At 41.8% G+C, this 19,726-nt stretch overlaps 1 protein-coding gene across 2 annotated transcripts in view; it reads left to right on the top strand.

Moving 5' to 3' along the window:
* The window catches only part of APAF1 (apoptotic peptidase activating factor 1), an 89,311-nt gene that overhangs the window by 30,237 nt on the left and 39,348 nt on the right, over window positions 1-19,726 (top strand). Inside the window, exons 13-16 of one of the 2 annotated variants that reach the window (XM_005571970.5) lie at window positions 1,936-2,062; window positions 4,784-4,909; window positions 7,330-7,461; window positions 11,235-11,360. In XM_005571970.5, the coding sequence (XP_005572027.3) occupies window positions 1,936-2,062; window positions 4,784-4,909; window positions 7,330-7,461; window positions 11,235-11,360 (511 nt within the window). The remainder of the gene's footprint in view (window positions 1-1,935; window positions 2,063-4,783; window positions 4,910-7,329; window positions 7,462-11,234; window positions 11,361-19,726) is intronic. The other variant, XR_012420523.1, reaches the window with a different exon arrangement.

Raw genomic sequence — 19,726 nt, forward strand, 5'->3', positions numbered from 1 at the left:
TTCTTTTGAGACAGAGTCTCGCTCTGTCGCCCAGGCTGGAGTGCAGTGGCGCAATCTCGGCTCACTGCAAGCTCCGCCTCCCGGGTTCACGCCATTCTCCTGCCTCAGCCTCCTGAGTAGCTGGGACAACAGGCGCCCGCCACCGCGCCTGGCTAATTTTTTGTATTTTTAGTAGAAACGGGGTTTCACCGTGGTCTCGATCTCCTGACCTTGTGATCCGCCCACCTTGGCCTCCCAAAGTGCTGGGATTACAGGCGTGAGCCACCGCGCCCGGCCCTGTTTTTGTTTTTTTATCACTTCTACTAAAGTGTAATGCTTTTTAGGCAGGATCTAAATATCATTTACCTTTGTGTTCACTTTTATCACTTTGATCTGTCTTGTGTGTGGTTTTTTGAAGAATGATAATAGTGGCACCTTTATGTGTGGGGTGCTGTTTAGAATAGATACCATTACTTCCATTTGACATATGAAGAAATAAAAACTTGTTAGGTTAAGTAATTTGCTCATTTACACATCTAATAAGTAATATAAATGAGGTTAGATTTGTCTGACTGCCCACCCTTGACTTTTAAAATAAGCACAACACTATTTGACATATTTACTTAAAGTGACAGGGATGTAATGTATATGAAGTTCTGACACTGCAGTAATAGTTTTTTCTGTTTTAAGTACACATTACATTCCTTTACACTTTATTATTTATTTATTTATTTATTTAGAGACAGAGTCTCACTCAGTCACCCAGGTTGGAGTGCATTGGTATGATCTCGGCCCACTGCAACCTCCACCTCCTGGGTTCAAGTGATTCTTATGCCTCCGCCTCCTGAGTTGCTAGGATTACAGGCGTGTGCTGCCATGCCTGCTAATTTTTGTATTTTTAGTAGAGATGGGGTTTCACCATCTCTGATGAGTAGAGTTGGCCAAGCTCATCTCGAACTCCTGGCCTCAAGTGATCTTCCCGCCTCATCCTCCCAAAGTCCTGGGATTACAGGTGTGAACCACCACGTCTGGCCCCTTTATACTTTAGATACTATGAGCAGTAATGTGATATCTATACTAGTGGAATAGTTGGTATTCATTAGATTAAGATACAAAGAATATGACGTTGCTTTATCTTTTTGGTATGTCTGAATAGTTGTAGTTTGAGAGGAGCAGTTTTTTTTTTTTTTTTTGAGATGGAGTCTTGCTCTGTCGCCCAGGCTAGAGTGCAGTGGCGTGATCTCGGCTCGCTGCAACCTCCATCTCCCAGGTTCAAGTGATTCTCCTGCCTCAGCCTCCTAAGTAGCTGGAATTACAGGCACATGGCACCACACCCTGCCAATTTTTATCTTTAGTAGAGATGGCATTTTGCCATGTTGGCCAGGCTGGTCTTGAATTCCTGATTTCAGGTGATCCACCTGCCTTGACCTCCCAAAGTGCTAGGATTACAGGCATGAGCCACCACACCTGGCTGAGAAGAGCAGCTTTAAAGTACATCATTATAATAATGCTGGGCATTTCCTTCAGTTAGGAAATGAGCATTTTGCTATGATTTTTATTTTAAAAAAGAGATGGTGAATTTTTGAAGGTATCCTTACATAATGGTTTATCAGCACATGTATCATTATTAATGTATCAAAGGAAAATAGAAAGTGACTTGTTGATTAACTAGATTTGATTAATTTGATTAATTAGATTTCTTCCAACTCAGTGACATTTGTAACACATGACAGGTTGCTTAATAAAGGGTAACATTTCTCTTACAAATGCTACTTTTGTTATTTCTTTTCTTTTGGTGATCTATGCTGTCATTTGCATGTTAGTAATTTGATTTTAAGTATTTTGTATTTTGGGGAACATAACCTTGTTAAAAGACAGTTTATTTTATTACTGAAAGAAAATAGTTACTTTTACTCTCATTTATTGAATTTCTGTTCATTTTTTCCCTGTATTTAGAAACAAAAAAAACATCACGAATCTTTCCCGCTTAGTTGTCCGCCCCCACACAGATGCTGTTTACCATGCCTGCTTTTCTGAGGATGGTCAGAGAATAGCTTCTTGTGGAGCTGATAAAACCTTACAGGTAAAACACATCTCTTGAGAAACAGGCAAAGAGGCACGTATACAGTTTTGTGCATATCGGAATATGTTTAAATCCTAAAATTCAAGAAAATTGCAACTTAGAAATAACAGACAAATCCAACTCCTTGAACATTTTATTAAAGGTTTCTCTAGAGATTTAAAGGATACAGTTACATGTTTTCCTAATTCTAAACTTACAGATGGTAAGGAAGTGCCCTTTATCCTGCCAGTCAGTTCCCAGCCATCCATTTGTCAGCTCAGGGTAGTGAGGAAATAATTGTTAGAAGACATAGGGCTTCATAGCACAGGAAGTAGGGCTGTGATTAAAAAACAGTGATTAAGAAAATACTTATTTTATCAAAGTCTTAGGCATCGGTTTTTTTCTTGTAAATAGGAACTGGACTAGACTATTTCCTAAGCTGTTTTAAAGAATTTCCTTTAAGATTACCTTTGTTTTCAGAAAATATGAATGAGTACTTTTCTTAATGTTTGTGTTCTGCCTTTTGATTTTGCAGAGAACATGATGAAATTAGTTAAAACTTGTATTTAGGATACTTTTAGTCTTTGCAAGATTATGACTCCATATCTTATGTCTATATGTGTACTTTATTAGTAATTTTATTAATTTTGGTTTTTGAGTACCAGAGAGAATACATATTAAATGAAATGTTTTATTTGATTGTTAAGAAGTTGCCAAAGTAGTCTCAAGAACTGAAGCTATGCTCTGACACTTCTTTTTGATGGCAGCAGGGGGCAGCCTGAAGTGGCTGCTGCCATAATGTTGGCTGCAGCAGGGAGGCGCAGCTGGGGCTGCATGCTCCAGGAGCCCCACCCCTTCTGAATTGGGGCAGGAGCTCCTGAGTGCTGCTGTAGCCGCCCAAGCCAGGGCAGGAGCTCCTGGGTGCTGCTGTAGCCGCCCAAGCCACAGCTGTGGATCTGGAAACCTCCTTCACAGAGCAGGCCAGAGCCCTGCCCTCCTGGGTGTAGCTGCAGCCGCCCAAACCACAGCTGCAGGCTCGGGCCTCTGGCTCAACAGAGCAGGCAGGAGCCCTTCCCCCTGGTGCAGCTGTAGCTGCCCAAGCTGTGGCTGCAGACTGAGGTATCCCTGTACTCTTGGGGGCCCTGGAAGGACCCCCTGTCCTTGCAGGCTTGGAAGTACCTGCTCCCGCTGCCTGACTTCTCCCTGTTGTTGGCACCCACTCTGATCTCAGAGCAAAGCTGGGGCTGAGCCTGGGTGCTGTTGCAGCCCTGCCAGATGTGCACATGCTTGGGGCAGTGCTGACATGCCAGCCCCCTGCTGCCTCAGCCCCCTCCGGATTTTGGGCGCCGGTGAGCATAGGAGGGAAGCTGAGGGGGTGCTGAGGGCAGTTTGATGCTGGCCTGCGGGCTCCCCTTGGCACCTACAGCCTGGGTGCCATGAATGGCAGCAGGAGGCAGACAGGTTCCTGGGCAGAAGGGGGTGGGTCCCCAATGAGGCCTCACCTTCAGGCCGCAAAGGGCCTGAAGGCTGGGGGCTGGGCTGCTGGTGTGAACTGAATGGACTGGAGTGGGAACTTGTAGTACCTTTTCCAGGCTTGCCCATGTCTGCCCATGGACCAGCTGGCACGTACTTTCTCCCCTCCGAAGCCCATAAAAGCCCCGGGCTTAGCCAGAGCTGAGCAGACACTGGGACGACCAGCTGCAGAGAGGAGCAACCCACTCTAGCGCCCCCTCTTTGCTGAGAGCTGTGCAGATGACAGGAGGACCAGCTGCTGAGAGGAGTTACGCTCTCTGCTGATAGCTGAACAGTTGTCAGCAGGACTTGCCTACCCACTCCTGAACTGTGGAAAGGAGCTGCCCCCCGCTGGTTTATTGAGCTATTCTTTTGTTCAATAAAGCTCCTGTTTGTCTTGCTCACCCTCCACCTGTCAGCGTACCACATTCTTCCTGGTTGTAGGACAAGAACTTGGGACCCCCCAGATGGTGAGGCTAAAAGAGCTGTAATACAAACATGGCTGAGACATGCCCCTTGCTTGCCACATTGCGAGTGGAGAGAAGGAAAGAAGAGCTGAGGCCCTTTGGGAAGCCCAGACTTGGGAACTCCCCAAGCTAGGGCTGTGACTCCCTCTTTGGGGTCCTGCGGTTCCTGGCATCTCCAAGCTTCTGGGTACCACCGTGTTCCCTGGTGCCAGCCGTGTAAGCTGCTTGTGGTGTGCCTGGTCCAGCCACAGCCTCACAGAGAGCCAGCGCCCATGCTGGCACCTGGAGCTGCCTGCCCCACTGCAGCAGTCAGCACGTCTGTGCGCAATGGCTGGACCCCACGCTTGCTCACACATGCCTTGCCTTTCCACACCTGATTCGCCCTTGGCAGGCTTGGGACCCAGGCTGGTAGCATGATCTGAACGCAGCCTGTCAGGCCAAGTGGGTGAAACAAGACCAGTGGGCCCAAGCAAAACTCAGGCAAAGGCGCCACCAGCCACAGAAGTTTCTGGCCAGAAAAACAACACCGCAAAGATCCTGTAACATTTTCATTGATATTTAGAAACATTTAATAGTGAATAGTTCTCTATTTACATTAACGCATACACATTCTGGCAGAAATTCTGATTTTGGGAGTAGCTTTGCCAAGGTTTCTTTCTGTTTTGCAAAATGACAATGATTAAACTCACTTAAAGATTTTTATTGAATGATGACCTATGGTTAAGCAGTTTATTATAAAAATATTTTATTGTTACTTGTGCAGATGTTCAAAGCTGAAACAGGAGAGAAACTTTTAGAAATCAAGGCTCATGAGGATGAAGTGCTTTGTTGTGCATTCTCTACGGATGACAGATTTATAGCAACCTGCTCAGTGGATAAAAAAGTGAAGGTAGGAAAATCTTTTCCTCTTGAGTTGTAATCACAACAGAATTCATTTTATCTTTCTATAATCATGAGACCAGAGTTAGTAGAGTTAAAGCACTATCACCTGCTGATCTACTAACTTGATCCGTTGTAAGTTAACAGTATCTGAAAATTCTTTACCTTTTTTAAAGAGACAGGATTTTGCTCTGTTGCCCAGGCTGGAGGGTAGTAGTATGATCATAGCTCACCGTAAACTCCAATTCCTGGGCTCAGGTGATCCTCCTGCCACAGCCTTCCAAAGTGTTAGGATTATAATTATGAGCCACTGTGCCTGACCTGAAAATTATTTATTTTTAAACACCAGCAAAAATGCCTAGGTTGATCAGCTTCAGGATTAAACAGGCAGTGGGGAAAATCAATGACAAATTAATGAGTTTGTCTGCCATTAATAGACAAGTCCATGGGTTAAATATCAGTTGAAATCTTTGAGTGCATTGTGATTAGGAGTGTTGCTGCATAAACTTAGGGATTCCTGTTGTAAGATACAATTTTAAAATGCAGCCCCAATTTTTTCTGTGTACCTTTATGAACTGGCTTATAAATTCAGTGGAAAACCAGATGGATGAACAAACTAAGAATATGTTACTGGTCTAAAAAATAAATAGAGAAAAGTAAACAGGGTAATTTTTATTTATTTATTTTGAGGCAGAGTCTTGCTCTGACACCCAGACTGGAGTGCAGCGGTGCAATCTCAGCTCACTGCAATCACTGCCTCCAGGATTCAATTGATTCTTATGCCTCAGCCTCTTGAGTAGCTGAGATCACAGGTGTGCACCACCATGCCTGGCTAATTTTTGTAGTTTTGGTAGAGACAGAGTTTTGCCATGTTGGCCAGGCTGGTATTGAACTTCTGGCCTCAAGTGATCCGCCTGCCTTTGACTCCCAAAGTGCTGAGATTACAGGCATGAGCCACCGTGCCCCACCAGAGAGTAATTTTTATCTTCGTTAAGTATTCTCTTGTTCCCAAATTTGGCTTTTAGCTGGAGCATTTATACTAATATAGAATTCAAGAGAAACTGAAGGCTTGTGGGTGTTATCACTGATATATGGAAGAGAGACCTTACTTTAACACTTTCTCAAAGGAGTTGAATCTGGAGTATTGGATCTGGCTAGGTGGAGTGGGCAAGAAATTCGCCTTGGGTGTTTTCCTGAAGTTTTCACCTACTTGAAGAGGGCTGTGGAATGTCCAGACTAAATTTGAGACCTTGGAAAAATCTACCTCTTGATAGATTGGACTCGTGGCTTTATAACCAACAGTTAATTCACTCTGTAGCCTCTACTCTGACTCTGAGTCAGACTTGGAGGTGGCCACTGAGGGCAGTTCCAAAGTCAGAGCTACATGGAGTAAAAGGAAATAATAATGAGTTTCTATTTTCTAAGCCAGAGGCAGAAATACCTATTAAAGAACTTGAAGATAAAGTCTCTGGACCTCTGGGGATTCTAATCAGTGCTTTGATAAGATACAAAGGAAATGCAAAAAGGACATTAGTACCTCTAAAAAGTCAAAATCCCAGTGAAAGTTCATTAGGTAATTTATTTCTTTTGTTTGTTGTTCTATGGCATAGACTGCTTAGTTGTCTTACATAGTAGCTAGAATGATGATTAGTTTTTACTGAAAATTGAATACTATAAGAGTCTTTATACTACACACCTTATTATATTACATTATCAATTTCCTGCTACAGCTTGCAAGGTAAGTGTTGATCCCATTTACAGAAGAGGACACAGATTCAGAGATGAAGTCTCTTGCGCAAGCAAGCTTACATTAACTGGGAGCAGTAACAGGGTTGAAAGCTGGATTTCTCTCAGACTATAAAACCTTTATTTTTTTTTGCTAAGCAGTCTGCCTTTACTTATTTATATGGTACCTTGAAGTCCATGGAACACTTGTCATGTTCATTATCTCATTTGATATATTAAATTGTGTAGGAGAGGTATAAATACCCCCATTTTACAGAAGAGGGACCTGAGATGCAGGTAAGTTAGGGATTTGTGACACACAAGTCATAAGTGGTAGAGCCAGCTCTTGGGCTCAACCCTTCTGATCACAAGTCTGTTATGCCAACCTCTTTAAAGCACTTCTCTGCCTGCTGTCATTCATATAAACATGTGAAATCTTGCCCTTAAGAAATGTCATGTGTTTGTGACACTCCAGTTATGCTATAGGTACATATATGTATATTTGCAAATAATTTTTTTAAACATTGAGGCAAAATATTGCCATATTTTAGAAAGGGGAGAGGTTTCATTAGCATCTTGTCCAACTAGGAAAATCTGCTATGACAGGATAAGATAGCATTTGCAAAGCAATGGACATTGCTTTGCCCCTCTGTTCTCCCTTTGAAAATAATGGGTATTTGTAAATTTTTTCTCTTTTCTCTTTAGATTTGGAATTCTGTGACCGGGGAACTAGTACACACTTATGATGAGCACTCAGAGCAAGTCAATTGCTGCCATTTCACCAACAGTAGTCATCATCTTCTCTTAGCCACTGCGTCAAGTGACTGCTTCCTCAAAGTAAGTGTGGATATTGAGAATTATGTAGATAAATTTGATAGGTACATCAGAGTATCTCCTTTGATCTTCTTATGTATCTTACTATTAGGACTTTCTGGTCACAGTGGTAGAAACTACAATAATATATTAGCTGAAGCAAAAAAAAAAATAGTTTAAAAATATTTTTATTGGCTCATGTAACTGAAAAGTCTAGAGGGAGCATAGCATGGCTTCAGGCATAGCTGACTCCAAATGCTTAAACTGTGTTCTCAGGCTCTACCTCCCTTTCCATCTCCAGACTCTTGCCTTCCCTTGTGTTGGTTCAGGCATGCTTTTTATGTGACAAAAAATGTGGCTACCTTATAGCTCACAATCACAGAGTAAGAGAAATGTGCTCTTTCCTAGAACCCATAGATCTAATTTTAGAGAGACTTTATTTGACTCAGTTTGGCTTACATGCTTGTCGCTAGGGTAACCCCAGTGGACAGTAGGATGAAACCCTTGGATTGTCCAAGGGTCACAAGTTTAGTTATATGGAAGTGGGACAAATGAGTGAGGTCAGCTCTACTTGAATCATAAGTGGAGCTTAATTCAAAAGAGAGGTTCTGTTATCGCAGAGAGGAGGGAAAAGGTGCTGGTAGGAAAGATAACACAAATGAAAACCAAAAATAGAAATTCATTCTACATATGCTTGATAATGTTTGATTGTACCTTTTTTTCCTCTTAAGTGGATAAAGATAGCTAGATTACCTTTTCCGGGATCCCAGAAAGTTCCGCTAACTTTTTTTGAATTGTTTTCAAACCTTTCTTCCTTGATGTCATACCGTCTTTGCAATTGAACGTGATATTTTTGAGAGAGGTAGTAAAAGACATTTCAGTCTGGAAAACTTCATAGACTCTATGTTTTGACATTTAAATAAACTATTAGAAAAATTATCTTTAGAAAGTCCTGAAACAGTTACTGAAAATTGCCCTCTCCATCCTCCTGTTCAGGAAGCTAAATTTTTATTTATTTATTTATTTTTCAGAAGAAAAAATTACACAGAAGCTCAGTGTGTATAAAGCTTGTTGCTCTGGCTGAATGGGACCTGCATTTCTCCTTGACTCTCTCTTCCTCCCTTTTTCCCTCTCCTCTGTCTCTCTCCCTTTATCCCTTTCCCTCCCTGTCACCCTCTTTACCTTTCTTTTCTCTCCTCCTCCCTCTCTTCTTCTTTCTTCTCCTCCTCCTTCCTCCTCCCTCCCCTTCCTTTCTCATTCTCTCTCGTTCCCTTTCATCTCTAACCCTCCCCACCACATAGTGCTCTTTAGGCATTTTTTTTTTTGAGATGGAGTCTCGCTCTGTTGCCCAGGCTGGAGTGCAGTGGCGCGATCTCGGCTCACTGCAAGCTCTGCCTCCTGGGTTCACGCCATTCTCCTGCCTCAGCCTCCTGAGTAGCCGGGACTACAGGCGCCCGCCACCACACCCAGCTAATTTTTTGTATTTTTAGTAGAGACGGGGTTTCACCGTGGTCTTGATCTCCTGAACTTGTGATCCGCCCGCCTCGGCCTCCCAAAGTGCTGGGATTACAGGCGTGAGCCACCGCGCCCAGCCTCTTTAGGCATATTTATGTTTATAGAATCCCAAGGACCCTGCAGAGCACAATTTGAAAACATTGGATTGGACCAAAATTACAGAGTAATGTAGTAACATAAAATTATATCACAGTTATAGTTCACTTTTACTCAAAAAAACTTGGCCCTATTTGAATAAATGTACTGCTAAAAAAACTAAGACTTATACTATTTATGACTAATTTTTGATGTTGCTTTTGGCATTTTGTAGGTTGAGGAAGTCCATATTTCCTTTTCAATATAGGAAAAAAACCTCTGCCATGTGGGAGGGGGTTATTGGTTAGTAAACCGTTTTAATTAAGGACAAGGTTTACTTTAAGATGTGCCATACTACCTGTATTACCATAAGGACTATTAGGATGCATTTCTTGTGATTCTTGAGCAGAGAAAAGCCAGTGAAAATATGTAATTCTGAAGCTGCCTTCATGTAACTTGCCTTATCTGAAGAACTGAATTTATCTAGGACTGGGATAAAGGAGCCAAGGATAGAAATGGACATGAGGAACAGGATGTATCTCACTTACTAATCATTTCCAAATAATTTTTGCCAAAATTAACATCTGGGAATAATTGATTTCTTCTTCTGGGTTTAATCTTACTAGCATAAATCACCAGATATGACTATAATTCCTTTTATTTGCATTTTTTATAATTTCCAAACCTACCCAAAGGGAGGAGACATAATATAAACCCCTGTGGTATCCATCATTTAGTTTCAACAGTGATTAATATTTTGTCAATCTTATTTTATAAATTACCCCCCCCCCCTTCTCTTTTGGACAGCATCTTGCTCTGTTGCTAGACTGGAGTGCAGTGGCACGATCTCGGCTTACTGCAATCTCTGCCTCCTGGGTTCAAGTGATTCCCCTGCCTCAGCCTCCTGAGTAGCTGGGACTACAGGGGCCGTGCCACCATGCCCAGCTAATTTTTTGTATTTTAATAGAGATGGGGTTTCATCATGTTGGCCAGGATGGTCTCGATCTCCTGATCTTGTGATCCACCTGCCTCAGCTTCCCAAAGTGCTGGGATTACAGGTGTGAGCCACCACACACAGCTTATAAACTCCTCCACTTTTTTGAATAGAGTCTCTCTCTATCACCCAGGCTGGAGTGCAGTGGAGCGATCTCAGCTAATTGCAACCTCTGCCTCCTGGGTTCAAGCAATTCTTATGCCTCAGCCTCCCGAGTAGCTGGGATTACAGGTGTGGGCCACCACTCCCAGCTAATTTTTTGTATTTTTAGTAGAGATGGGGTTTTGCTGTGTTGGTCAGGCTGGTCTTGAACTCCTGACCTCAGGTGATCCGCCCACCTCAGCCTCCCAAAGTGCTGGGATTACAGGGGTGAGCCACCATGTCCAGCCTGAATAGAGAATTTTACAGCAAATCCTAAATATGTCATTTCACCCAAAATACTTAAGCATGTATCTCAGAGATCTTTAATATAAATATTATGTTTATTATCATACCATACTATTATCACACCTAACATAATAAAATACAGTTTTGTAATATACCTGGTTCATGTTCACTTATTCCATATTCTCAAAACATGCATTTCTGTCTTGTTTATTGGAATCAGAATCCAAACAAACTTCATGTAGCATTTGCTTTGCCTCTTAAGTCTCTTTTATTCTATTAAAGTTTCTTTTTTCCTCTGCCTCCTTTCTTGTAACATTGATTTATTAGAGCAGTTTAGTCATTTGTCCCATGGAATGTGCCACATTTTGGATTTGGTTAATTGCTTCCTGGAGGTGGTACTTGACTTACTCCACCATTTTTAGGGTTGGATAACCTAACATTAAAAAATATGGAGGTAATTTATATTATATATTACTTACTGTGGCTTTTTGTAACTGTGTAAAATAATAATGATTCTAAACCACTCCATTAAAATTAGTAGTAGTTGTTTAGTTAGTTATTTAGTACTCAGCCTAAAAACCTCGGTGAGCCCTTGAGTCCCTTAGTAGATTTACATGTTGATCTAAAGGCTGCCCCATTGCTTGTTAATCACAAGTTCATTTTTGTGTTTGATACTTTTGTGTTTGATGTGTTTGTGTTGCTGTGGGTTAAACATCATTCTGTAACCAAAAAGCTTAAATGAGAGAAAAGGAAGAACTTCACATGATTTCTGATGTTTCCCCATTCAATAATAGTTGTTTATTTATATTTTTTCTTTCACAAATAGCTCTGGGATTTGAATCAAAAAGAATGTCGAAATACCATGTTTGGTCATACAAATTCAGTCAATCACTGCAGATTTTCACCAGATGATAAGCTTTTGGCTAGTTGCTCAGCTGATGGAACCTTAAAGGTATGCTTTTGTACACTATTAAAATAGGTTATATTTTATGGAAAGTCTTAAGATTTGGTTATAGAAATAGGTTTCTGTTTTTTTCACATTTCTACAGAAAGAGCCTGCTTCTTTCAACTTCCAGGAGCATATTTAGTTTAACTGTAATTGCTTATCCTAACGATTGTTTATGAATGGTGTATAACCTAATGCTTAAAGTTCTATAATGTAGGCTGGGTGTGGTGGCTCACGCCTGTAATTCCAGCACTTTGGGAGGCTGAGGTGGGTGGATCACAAGGTCAGGAGTTCAAGATCAGCCTGGCCAAGATGGTGAAACTAGACTAAAAATACAAAAATTAGCTGGGTGTGGTAGCGAGCACCTGTAATCCCAGCTACTTGGGAGGCTGAGGCAGAAAATTCCCTGAACCCGGGAGATGGAGGTTGCAGTGAGCTGAGATCACACCACTCCACTCCAGCCTGGGTGACAGAGTGAGACACCATCTCAAAAAAAAAAAAAAAAGAAAAACTTCTGTAATGTCGAATTTTTATTCTTGTAATTTGAATTCTTAAATTTTAAGTGTACATTTTGTTTCAAGCATATGTTCATAAAATATTTTGAGATCTGCTTTAGTTTATTTTGTGCTTCTATAATTTATGTTGTGCTTCTATAAATTGTGAGTAATTTATAAAGATTGGAGATTTATTTTTTACAGTTCTGGGGGGGAGGACACCAGCAGAAAGGGAGAGAGTGAGGAGGGGGCTGAACTTACCCATTTATCAGGAACCTAGATAATAGCATTAATCCATTCATGAGGGTAGCACCCTTGTGACCTAACCACTTTTGAAGGTCCCATCTCTCAATATTTACATCGGGGATTAAGTTTTTAACACATGAACTTTGGGGGACACATTTAAATCACAGTAAGATCTATGGGTCAGGTTTGTAAAGGATCTGTTTTTTGTTTGTTTGTTTTTGTTTTTGAGACAGAGTCTTACTCTGTTGCCAAGGCTGGAGTATAATGGCATGATCTCGGCTCACTGCAACCTCTCCCTCCTTTGAACTTATTCGTGTCACAGAGATCTTTATCCATATGTCTTACTGCTAATTTTCTCCCTAAAATGATCCTATTGTCCTGCCACTCCCTTATCTTTAAGATGGTAAAGATAATTATCAAATACTAAGGGAACTCAGAGACCCGGTGCCGGCCGTGGGTCCTCTGTAAGCTGAGCGCCGGTCCCCTGGGCCCACTGTTTCTTTCTCTATACTTTGTCTCTGTGTCTCATTCTTTTCTCAAGTCTCTTGTTCCGCCTAAGGAGAAACGCCCACAGGTGTGGAGGCGTAGGCCACCCGTTCAAAGATCAGATAGTTGTAGGTGTGTGGCTTTATTTTTGGGTTCCCTGTCCTGTTCCATTGGTCTATGTGTCTGTTTTTCTACCAGTACCATGTTGTTTTGCTTGTTGTAGCCTTGTAATACGGTTTCAAGTATGGTAATGTGATGCCTCTGGCTTCGTTCTTTTTGCTTAGAATTGCTTTGGTTATTTGGACCCTTTTTGATTCTAAATGAATTTTAGATATTTTTTTCTAAATCTGTGATAAATAACGTTGCTAGTTTGATAGGAATAGTGTTGAACCTATAGATTGTTTTGGATAGTATGGCCATGTTAATGATATTGATTGTTCCAGTCCACGAGCATGGAATATTTTTCCATTTGTTTGGGTCATGCATGATTTCTTTTAGCAATGTTTTGTAGTTCTCCCTGTAGAGATCTTTCACTTCCTTGGTTAGATGTATTCCTGGGTATTTTATTTTTTTGTGTGTGGCTACTGTAAATGGGATTGTGTTCTTGATTTGGCTCTCAGCTTGAATGTTGTGGCTGTACAGAAATGCTACTGATTTCTTTTTTTTCCTCTTAAATAGAAAGAAGGTCTTACTGTATTGGCCAGGCTGGTCTCAAACTCCTGGCCTCAAGTGATCCTTTGGCCTCAGCCTCCCAAATTGCTGGGCTTACAGGCATGAACCACTGTGAGTGGCTAACTGATTTTTGTACATTGATTTTGATTAGAACAGTGTTCAGGGTTTACATCATTGTAACTAATCACAATTGAGTCATGTAGTATGAATTTTTTTTCCTCTCTTATTAACTTTCTGTTTTCCCTGGGGTTAATAAGTTTTTTCATTTGTTTAGTCTTTAAATGTGCTTATCTTCAAACTCTCTCTTGTTAACTTGCTCCTTAAATGATTTAAACTTACCAGGCATTTTGTAAGTCTTTTCTTGGAAACAACATTTTTGGAAGGTTCTGTCTTGCTCCATTCTGATTGGTAATGGTAATACTATTCCCAGAGTCCAGCTGCCATCCCGAGATCTTCCTTACCATCATCCTAGGGATTCCTTTTGCTTTTCTCTTACGTTGGAACCCTTGTTTTTTAGGTTTTTTTGTCCTCTTTCTTGGCTTACTTTCTCAGCTTGGTGGAGAATCTCCTCTAGCTTCCTAAGAAAGAATCTGTGGGAAGAAAATTTTTAAGGTGTCTTTATTATAATGTCTAAAGATGTCTCTGTTTTTCACTTGCTGATATGCTTAAGTTCCTTATGAATTCTGGATATTAGACCTTTGTTGGATGCATAGTTTAACAAGGCCAACAAAAGCAATGGGAGACAGGACTCTCTATTCAATAAATGGTGCTGGGATAACTGGCTAGCCATAATCAGAGGAATGAAACTAGACCCTTACCTTTTACCACATATAAAAGTTAAAGATAGATTAAAAATTTAAATATATGACCTCAAGCTATTGAAATCCTAGAAGAAAACCTAGGAAATACCCTTCTTGACATCAGTCTTGGCAAATAATTTTTGGCCAAGTCCTCAAAAGCAATTGCTACAAAAACAAACTTTGACAAGTGGAACCTAATTAAATGAAAGCTTCTGCACAGCAAAAGAAACTGTCAACAGAGTAAACTGCCTACAGAATGGTAGCTTCTTTGAATTTGGAAACTTATCCTTCAGTTCTGGCGTTTCCTTGAATTGTTTGATTTCTTCCTATTTTCTCTTTCTGGAATACTTGTGTTTCTGGATCAAAAATTTTTTTCCTCTCCTTCCTTCTTTTTGTCCATTTGCCCTACTTTTTGAAAGATTTCTTTAGCTTTATTTTTCTGTCTTTCTATTGAGTTTTAAATTTCTGCTACCATATTTTTAAGTATTCATTCTTGTGATCAGTTCCTTTTAAATATTAGTCTGTTCTTGTTTCATGGATGCAGCATCTTTTATCTTTTTATGGGCATTAGTAATAGGGTTTTTTTTTTTTTTTTTTAAGTTTTCATATTCCTGTGTAATAGATATTTTTCTATTTGTTGGTTTTGGTTTCTGTTTGGATTTTAGACATAGATATATCTTAGCTATCTGATCCTTTGCTATCTGCTGATATTTAAGAATACATCACCAACAAGTTGATTGGGAATTGTGAACTTTTAAATTGTAGTTTTCCTTGGCTTATCTGTTTTTATTATGAACTCTTTTTTTTTTAAAGACAGTCTTAGTGTGTTGCCCAGGCTGGAGTGCTGTGGTGCCATCTTGGCTTGCTGCAAAAGTCTTTATATCTTTTGTCTTGAACTGGTTGGGTGTCCAGAGTAAAAATTTTCTTTTCTCTTTTTTCTTTTTCTTGTCTTTTTTTCGCCCCCTCCCAAGACAGAGTCTTGCTCTGTTGCCCAGGCTGGAGTACAGTGGCGTGATCTTGGCTCACTGCAACCTCTGCCCTTTTGGGTTCAAGCAGTTCTCCTGCCTCAACCTCCCAAGTAGCTGGGATTACAGGCGTGTACCACCACACCCGGCTCATTTTTGTGTTTTTAGTAGAGATAGGGTTTCACCATGTTGGCCAGGCTGGTCTTGAACTCCTGACCTCGTGATCCACCTTCCTCGGCCTTCCAAAGTGCTGGGATTACAGGTGTGAGCCATTGCGCCCAACTTCCCCCCTTTTTTTTGAGACAGGATCTCACTCTGTCACATAGGCTGGAGCGCTGGAGTGCAGTGGTGTGACTGCAGCTCACTGCAGCCTCAACCTCCTAGGCTCAAGTGATCCTCCCACCTTAGCCTCCTGAGGAGCTGGGACTACAGGTGTGCACCACCATGCTTGGCTAGTAGAAATTTTAGTCTTCTATTTGTAGGATATGATGACTCTGGCCAGTTCTGAGATGATATCTGGGCAGAGATCTCAACATTTAGAAAATAGACTTTCTCTTAATTTCTCTGTTTTCAAGTGACCCTTCTCTCAACTGTGTAGGGTATAGAATAGCCTTGTATTCTGCCAGAGTAGGGACACAGGCCCCTGGGTTGCAGAGTGGAGGGAGGAGATTTCAACGGACTTTTAAAGATTCCTCTTGACTTAGCTTCACCTTTATCAGAAGGTACTGGGTGTCAGCACTTCCTGAGTCTTTTTGGAGGACTTAGCTTCACCTTTATCAGAAGGTACTGGGTGCCAGCACTTCCTGAGTCTTTTCAGAGTTATATGGGGTTATTGGGCTGCTTGAATTTCCCCACTGCAGGCTCAGAATTTATTTCTAGGAGTCTGCCTATTACTTGCCTTTCTGCTTTCTAGACTTAGTGATTTTGTTGCTGCTGTCTCTTTCTCCATTTTCCTTTGCTGTGTGGATTATGCCTAGAGAGAAAAATTCTCATTACTATTGTTTACCTGAGTTTTGGGAGAGTTTGGAAATTGTCTTTGTCTGTTCTCTATTTTCTGTAACATAATACCCGAGACTGGGTAATTTATAAAGAAAAGGGGTTTACTTGGCTCATGATTCTGATGGCTGGAAATTCCAGGATTGGGCAGCTGTACCTGATGAGGGCCTTGGGCTGCTTCCACTCATGGTGGAAAGGGGAAGGGAAGTGGGCATGTGCAAAGAGATCATATTAAAAAAGAGGATTGAAGATAGCGAAACCCAGAAAGCCAGACTGTTTTCAACAACCCGCACTTTTGAGAACTAATCCATTCCCAGAGAACTCACCCCAGTGGGAAGGCATTAGAAGGCATTCATCTGTTTATGAGGGATCAACCCCCATGACCCAGACACCTTCCATCAATCCCTACTTCCCAACACTGCCACAGTGGGGATCAAATTTTCGAGTCTGGGTCAGGATAAATAAACCATCTCCAAACCATAGCAGAGCTGTATCTGTTCTGTCTGCATCTTTAACACCTGAACCCTATTTCTTTCTTTTTTTTTTTTTTTTTTTTTGAGACGGAGTCTGGCTCTGTCGCCCAGGCTGGAGTGCAGTGGCCGGATCTCAGCTCACTGCAAGCTCCGCCTCCCGGGTTCACGCCATTCTCCTGCCTCAGCCTCCCGAGGAGCTGGGACTACAGGCGCCCGCCACCTCGCCTGGCTAGTTTTTTGTATTTTTTTTAGTAGAGACGGGGTTTCACCGTGTTCGTCAGGATGGTCTCGATCTCCTGACCTCGTGATCCACCCGTCTTGGCCTCCCAAAGTGCTGGGATTACAGGCTTGAGCCACCGCACCCGGCCCCCAGAACCCTATTTCTTTCAGCAACACTATTGTCTGTACTTGCCTATGCTTGAAACTTGGGAGTGATCTGTCTTTTTGTTTGTTTGTTTTTAGAGATGGGGTTTCACCATGTTGCTCAGGCTGGTCTTGAATTCCTGGGCTCAAGTGGTCTGCTTGCCTCAGCCTCCCAAGGTGCTAGGATTACAGGAATGAGCCACTGTACCCTGTCGGGAGTAATCAGTCTTTCACTTAAAATGTATTTATTGAATACTTAGTGTGTGCCAGATACTGTACTAGGCATTTGGATTTTAAACACTAAAAAAGAAAAAAGTATACTTCCTGGCTGCTCTGAACTGTTTAGAATCAAGTTGGGAAGAACGTAAGTGAATAGATGAACCATGAAAATGATAAAAGTATGAAGACGGTGCTCTGAGAGCAGATAAGGACTCTGTTGAGGAAGGGTTCACATACCTGATGCTACAACCAGATTGAACTTGTTCTTCTTTTTCATTGTCTTTGTTTTCTCATTTTGTACTTTAGCTTATGCTGATCACTTGGAATAGGCTCTAGGCCCTGGAGTGTTCCCCTGTCTTTTTGATGTTGACATTCTCTGTCTTAAGTTGGTATAAGATAGGCTAATCTCAGGGAGTACAGTGAGGTGGCTACCTCCTGTACAAAGTGTTCCCTCAAGCCCTCAGCTTGCATACAGCCTTCCCACTGTGCTATACCTTTTCCTTTCAAATGACACGTGACATATTTTGTGTTTAAGTTATTTATGTGCTTGTCTTACTTCCCTTACTGGCCTGTCAATTCCTTGAGGGTAGTATCTGTATCTGATTCATTTATATAGTCTCTAAAAGTGACTAGCATAGCGTTTAATACATGTGTTAAAGATGATAAAACCTCGCTGTGTCACTTGAAGTCAAACTAAGATGTCTTTAAACTCGGACACTTTTTAAAAAGTTGTCATTTGACAGGGACGGGATTTTTATTTCCATATTCAAGTATGAGTATCAAAATGTGATTGTGGCGCACAGAGCACTCGCAGCAGGGGACAGACACTGCTGCACTCTTGGTGAGAACTGCCCATGTTTGTGGTGGCTTTCCCACAGTGCTGTTAAGTCAGTATCATTGGTTGGTTCACACTGATACAATGACAGGTAGTAAGCAGAGGTCCTGCAAAATGATGTTAGATAACAGCATTTCAAGGTCAAAGTCTCCTGAAAGCTTTTACCTTTTGAGAGGATGAAAACTGTAAAATTATGTCCTGCCCCAAATGGCTGTATAACTTTTTTTTTTTTTTTTTTTTTTTGAGACGGAGTCTCACTGTGTCTCCCAGGCTGGAGTGCAGTGGCGTGATCTCGGCTCACTGCAAGCTCCGCCTTCCGGGTTCACGCCATTCTCCCGCCTCAGCCTCCCAAGTAGCTGAGACTACAGGCGCCCGCTAGTTTTTTTTGTATTTTTAGTAGAGACGGGGTTTCACCATGTTAGCCAGGATAGTCTCGATCTCCTGACCTCGTGATCCACCCGCCTCGGCCTCCCAAAGTGCTGGGATTACAGGCTTGAGCCACCGCGCCCGGCCGGCTGTATAACTTTTTAAGCGTTTTATAGGGTAGCATGTTGATAAGCATGTGCTTTTCAGGCTCTGAGATGAACTATTTTAAAATGTGAGTTCTATTTAAAAATTGCCATTTAAAGCACGCAAAGGCATGGGGTTCACAGGGACCCTGGATACAGTGCAGCGACTTGCTCAGAATGAAATGCTGGTATTAGTTTATGTGATCCCTCAATATGTAGGAGTTCATCACTGCTTGATAGAAGCCAAAGTCAGGTCCAGAAACACATGCAGTTTAGACATGTATAATCAAGTTGGATTGTGCTACTTTTATTTTTCTTTTTAAAATTCAGGCAGTAGTTGCTTTTTCTTTTCTTTTTGTTTTTAAAAAAATTTTTAAATGGAAAACAAAACAAAACAGATGAGGTCTCACTGTGTTGCCCAGGCTGGTCTTGAAATCCTGGGCTCAAGTGATCCTCCCACCTTGGCTTCCCAAAGTGCTGGGATTACAGATGTGAACCACTGTACCCAGCCTGATTTTCGTATTAATAGGGAAACTGATTTCTCGTATATTCAGGATGATGTAACTGAAGGTTCAGGCATTTATGTTTATTATTATTATTATTTTCTCTTTAGTATCAGGGAAGCCTGTTTTAGCACCTGCTGTCTCTTCTGCATTACCCAGATTACCCGCAGTTGTTGCAAGTAGAAAAGTTTTAGTTTTGGCCATGTTTCTTAGTATATATAATACTTCTTTTTACTCAAGAGATTTGAAAATGTACCTGGCCAGACAAATTAGGTTTTACCTGGGAGTTGTGCTTTGGAAGCTGACTTAAAGTCTGAGAAGCAACTTTCTTCCCGCACCCCCATCCTTCTCCATGGCCAACCTTTGGTTTGGGCATGGGCAGTCATTATCACTCTGTGAGGCCGAGATGCTGCTCATGGCCCAGAAGAGTGAAGGTGGATCTTCTTTTTTTTTTTTTTTTTTTTTTTTTGAGACGGAGTCTTGCTCTGTAGCCCGGGCTGGAGTGCAGTGGCCGGATCTCAGCTCACTGCAAGCTCCGCCTCCCGGGTTTACGGCATTCTCCTGCCTCAGCCTCCGGAGTAGCTGGGACTACAGGCGCCCGCCACCTCGCCTGGCTAGTTTTTTTTTTTATATTTTTAGTAGAGACGGGGTTTCACCGTGTTAGTCAGGATGGTCTCGATCTCCTGACCTCGTGATCCGCCCGTCTCGGCCTCCCAAAGTGCTGGGATTACAGGCTTGAGCCACCGCGCCCGGCCTGAAGGTGGATCTTCTTGAAGGCCTTTGTCTTTTGTTCTATTCAAGTGGTCCTACT

The sequence above is a fragment of the Macaca fascicularis genome, chromosome 11 (assembly GCF_037993035.2).
Source record: "Macaca fascicularis isolate 582-1 chromosome 11, T2T-MFA8v1.1".
NCBI classification, from domain to species: domain Eukaryota; kingdom Metazoa; phylum Chordata; class Mammalia; order Primates; family Cercopithecidae; genus Macaca; species Macaca fascicularis.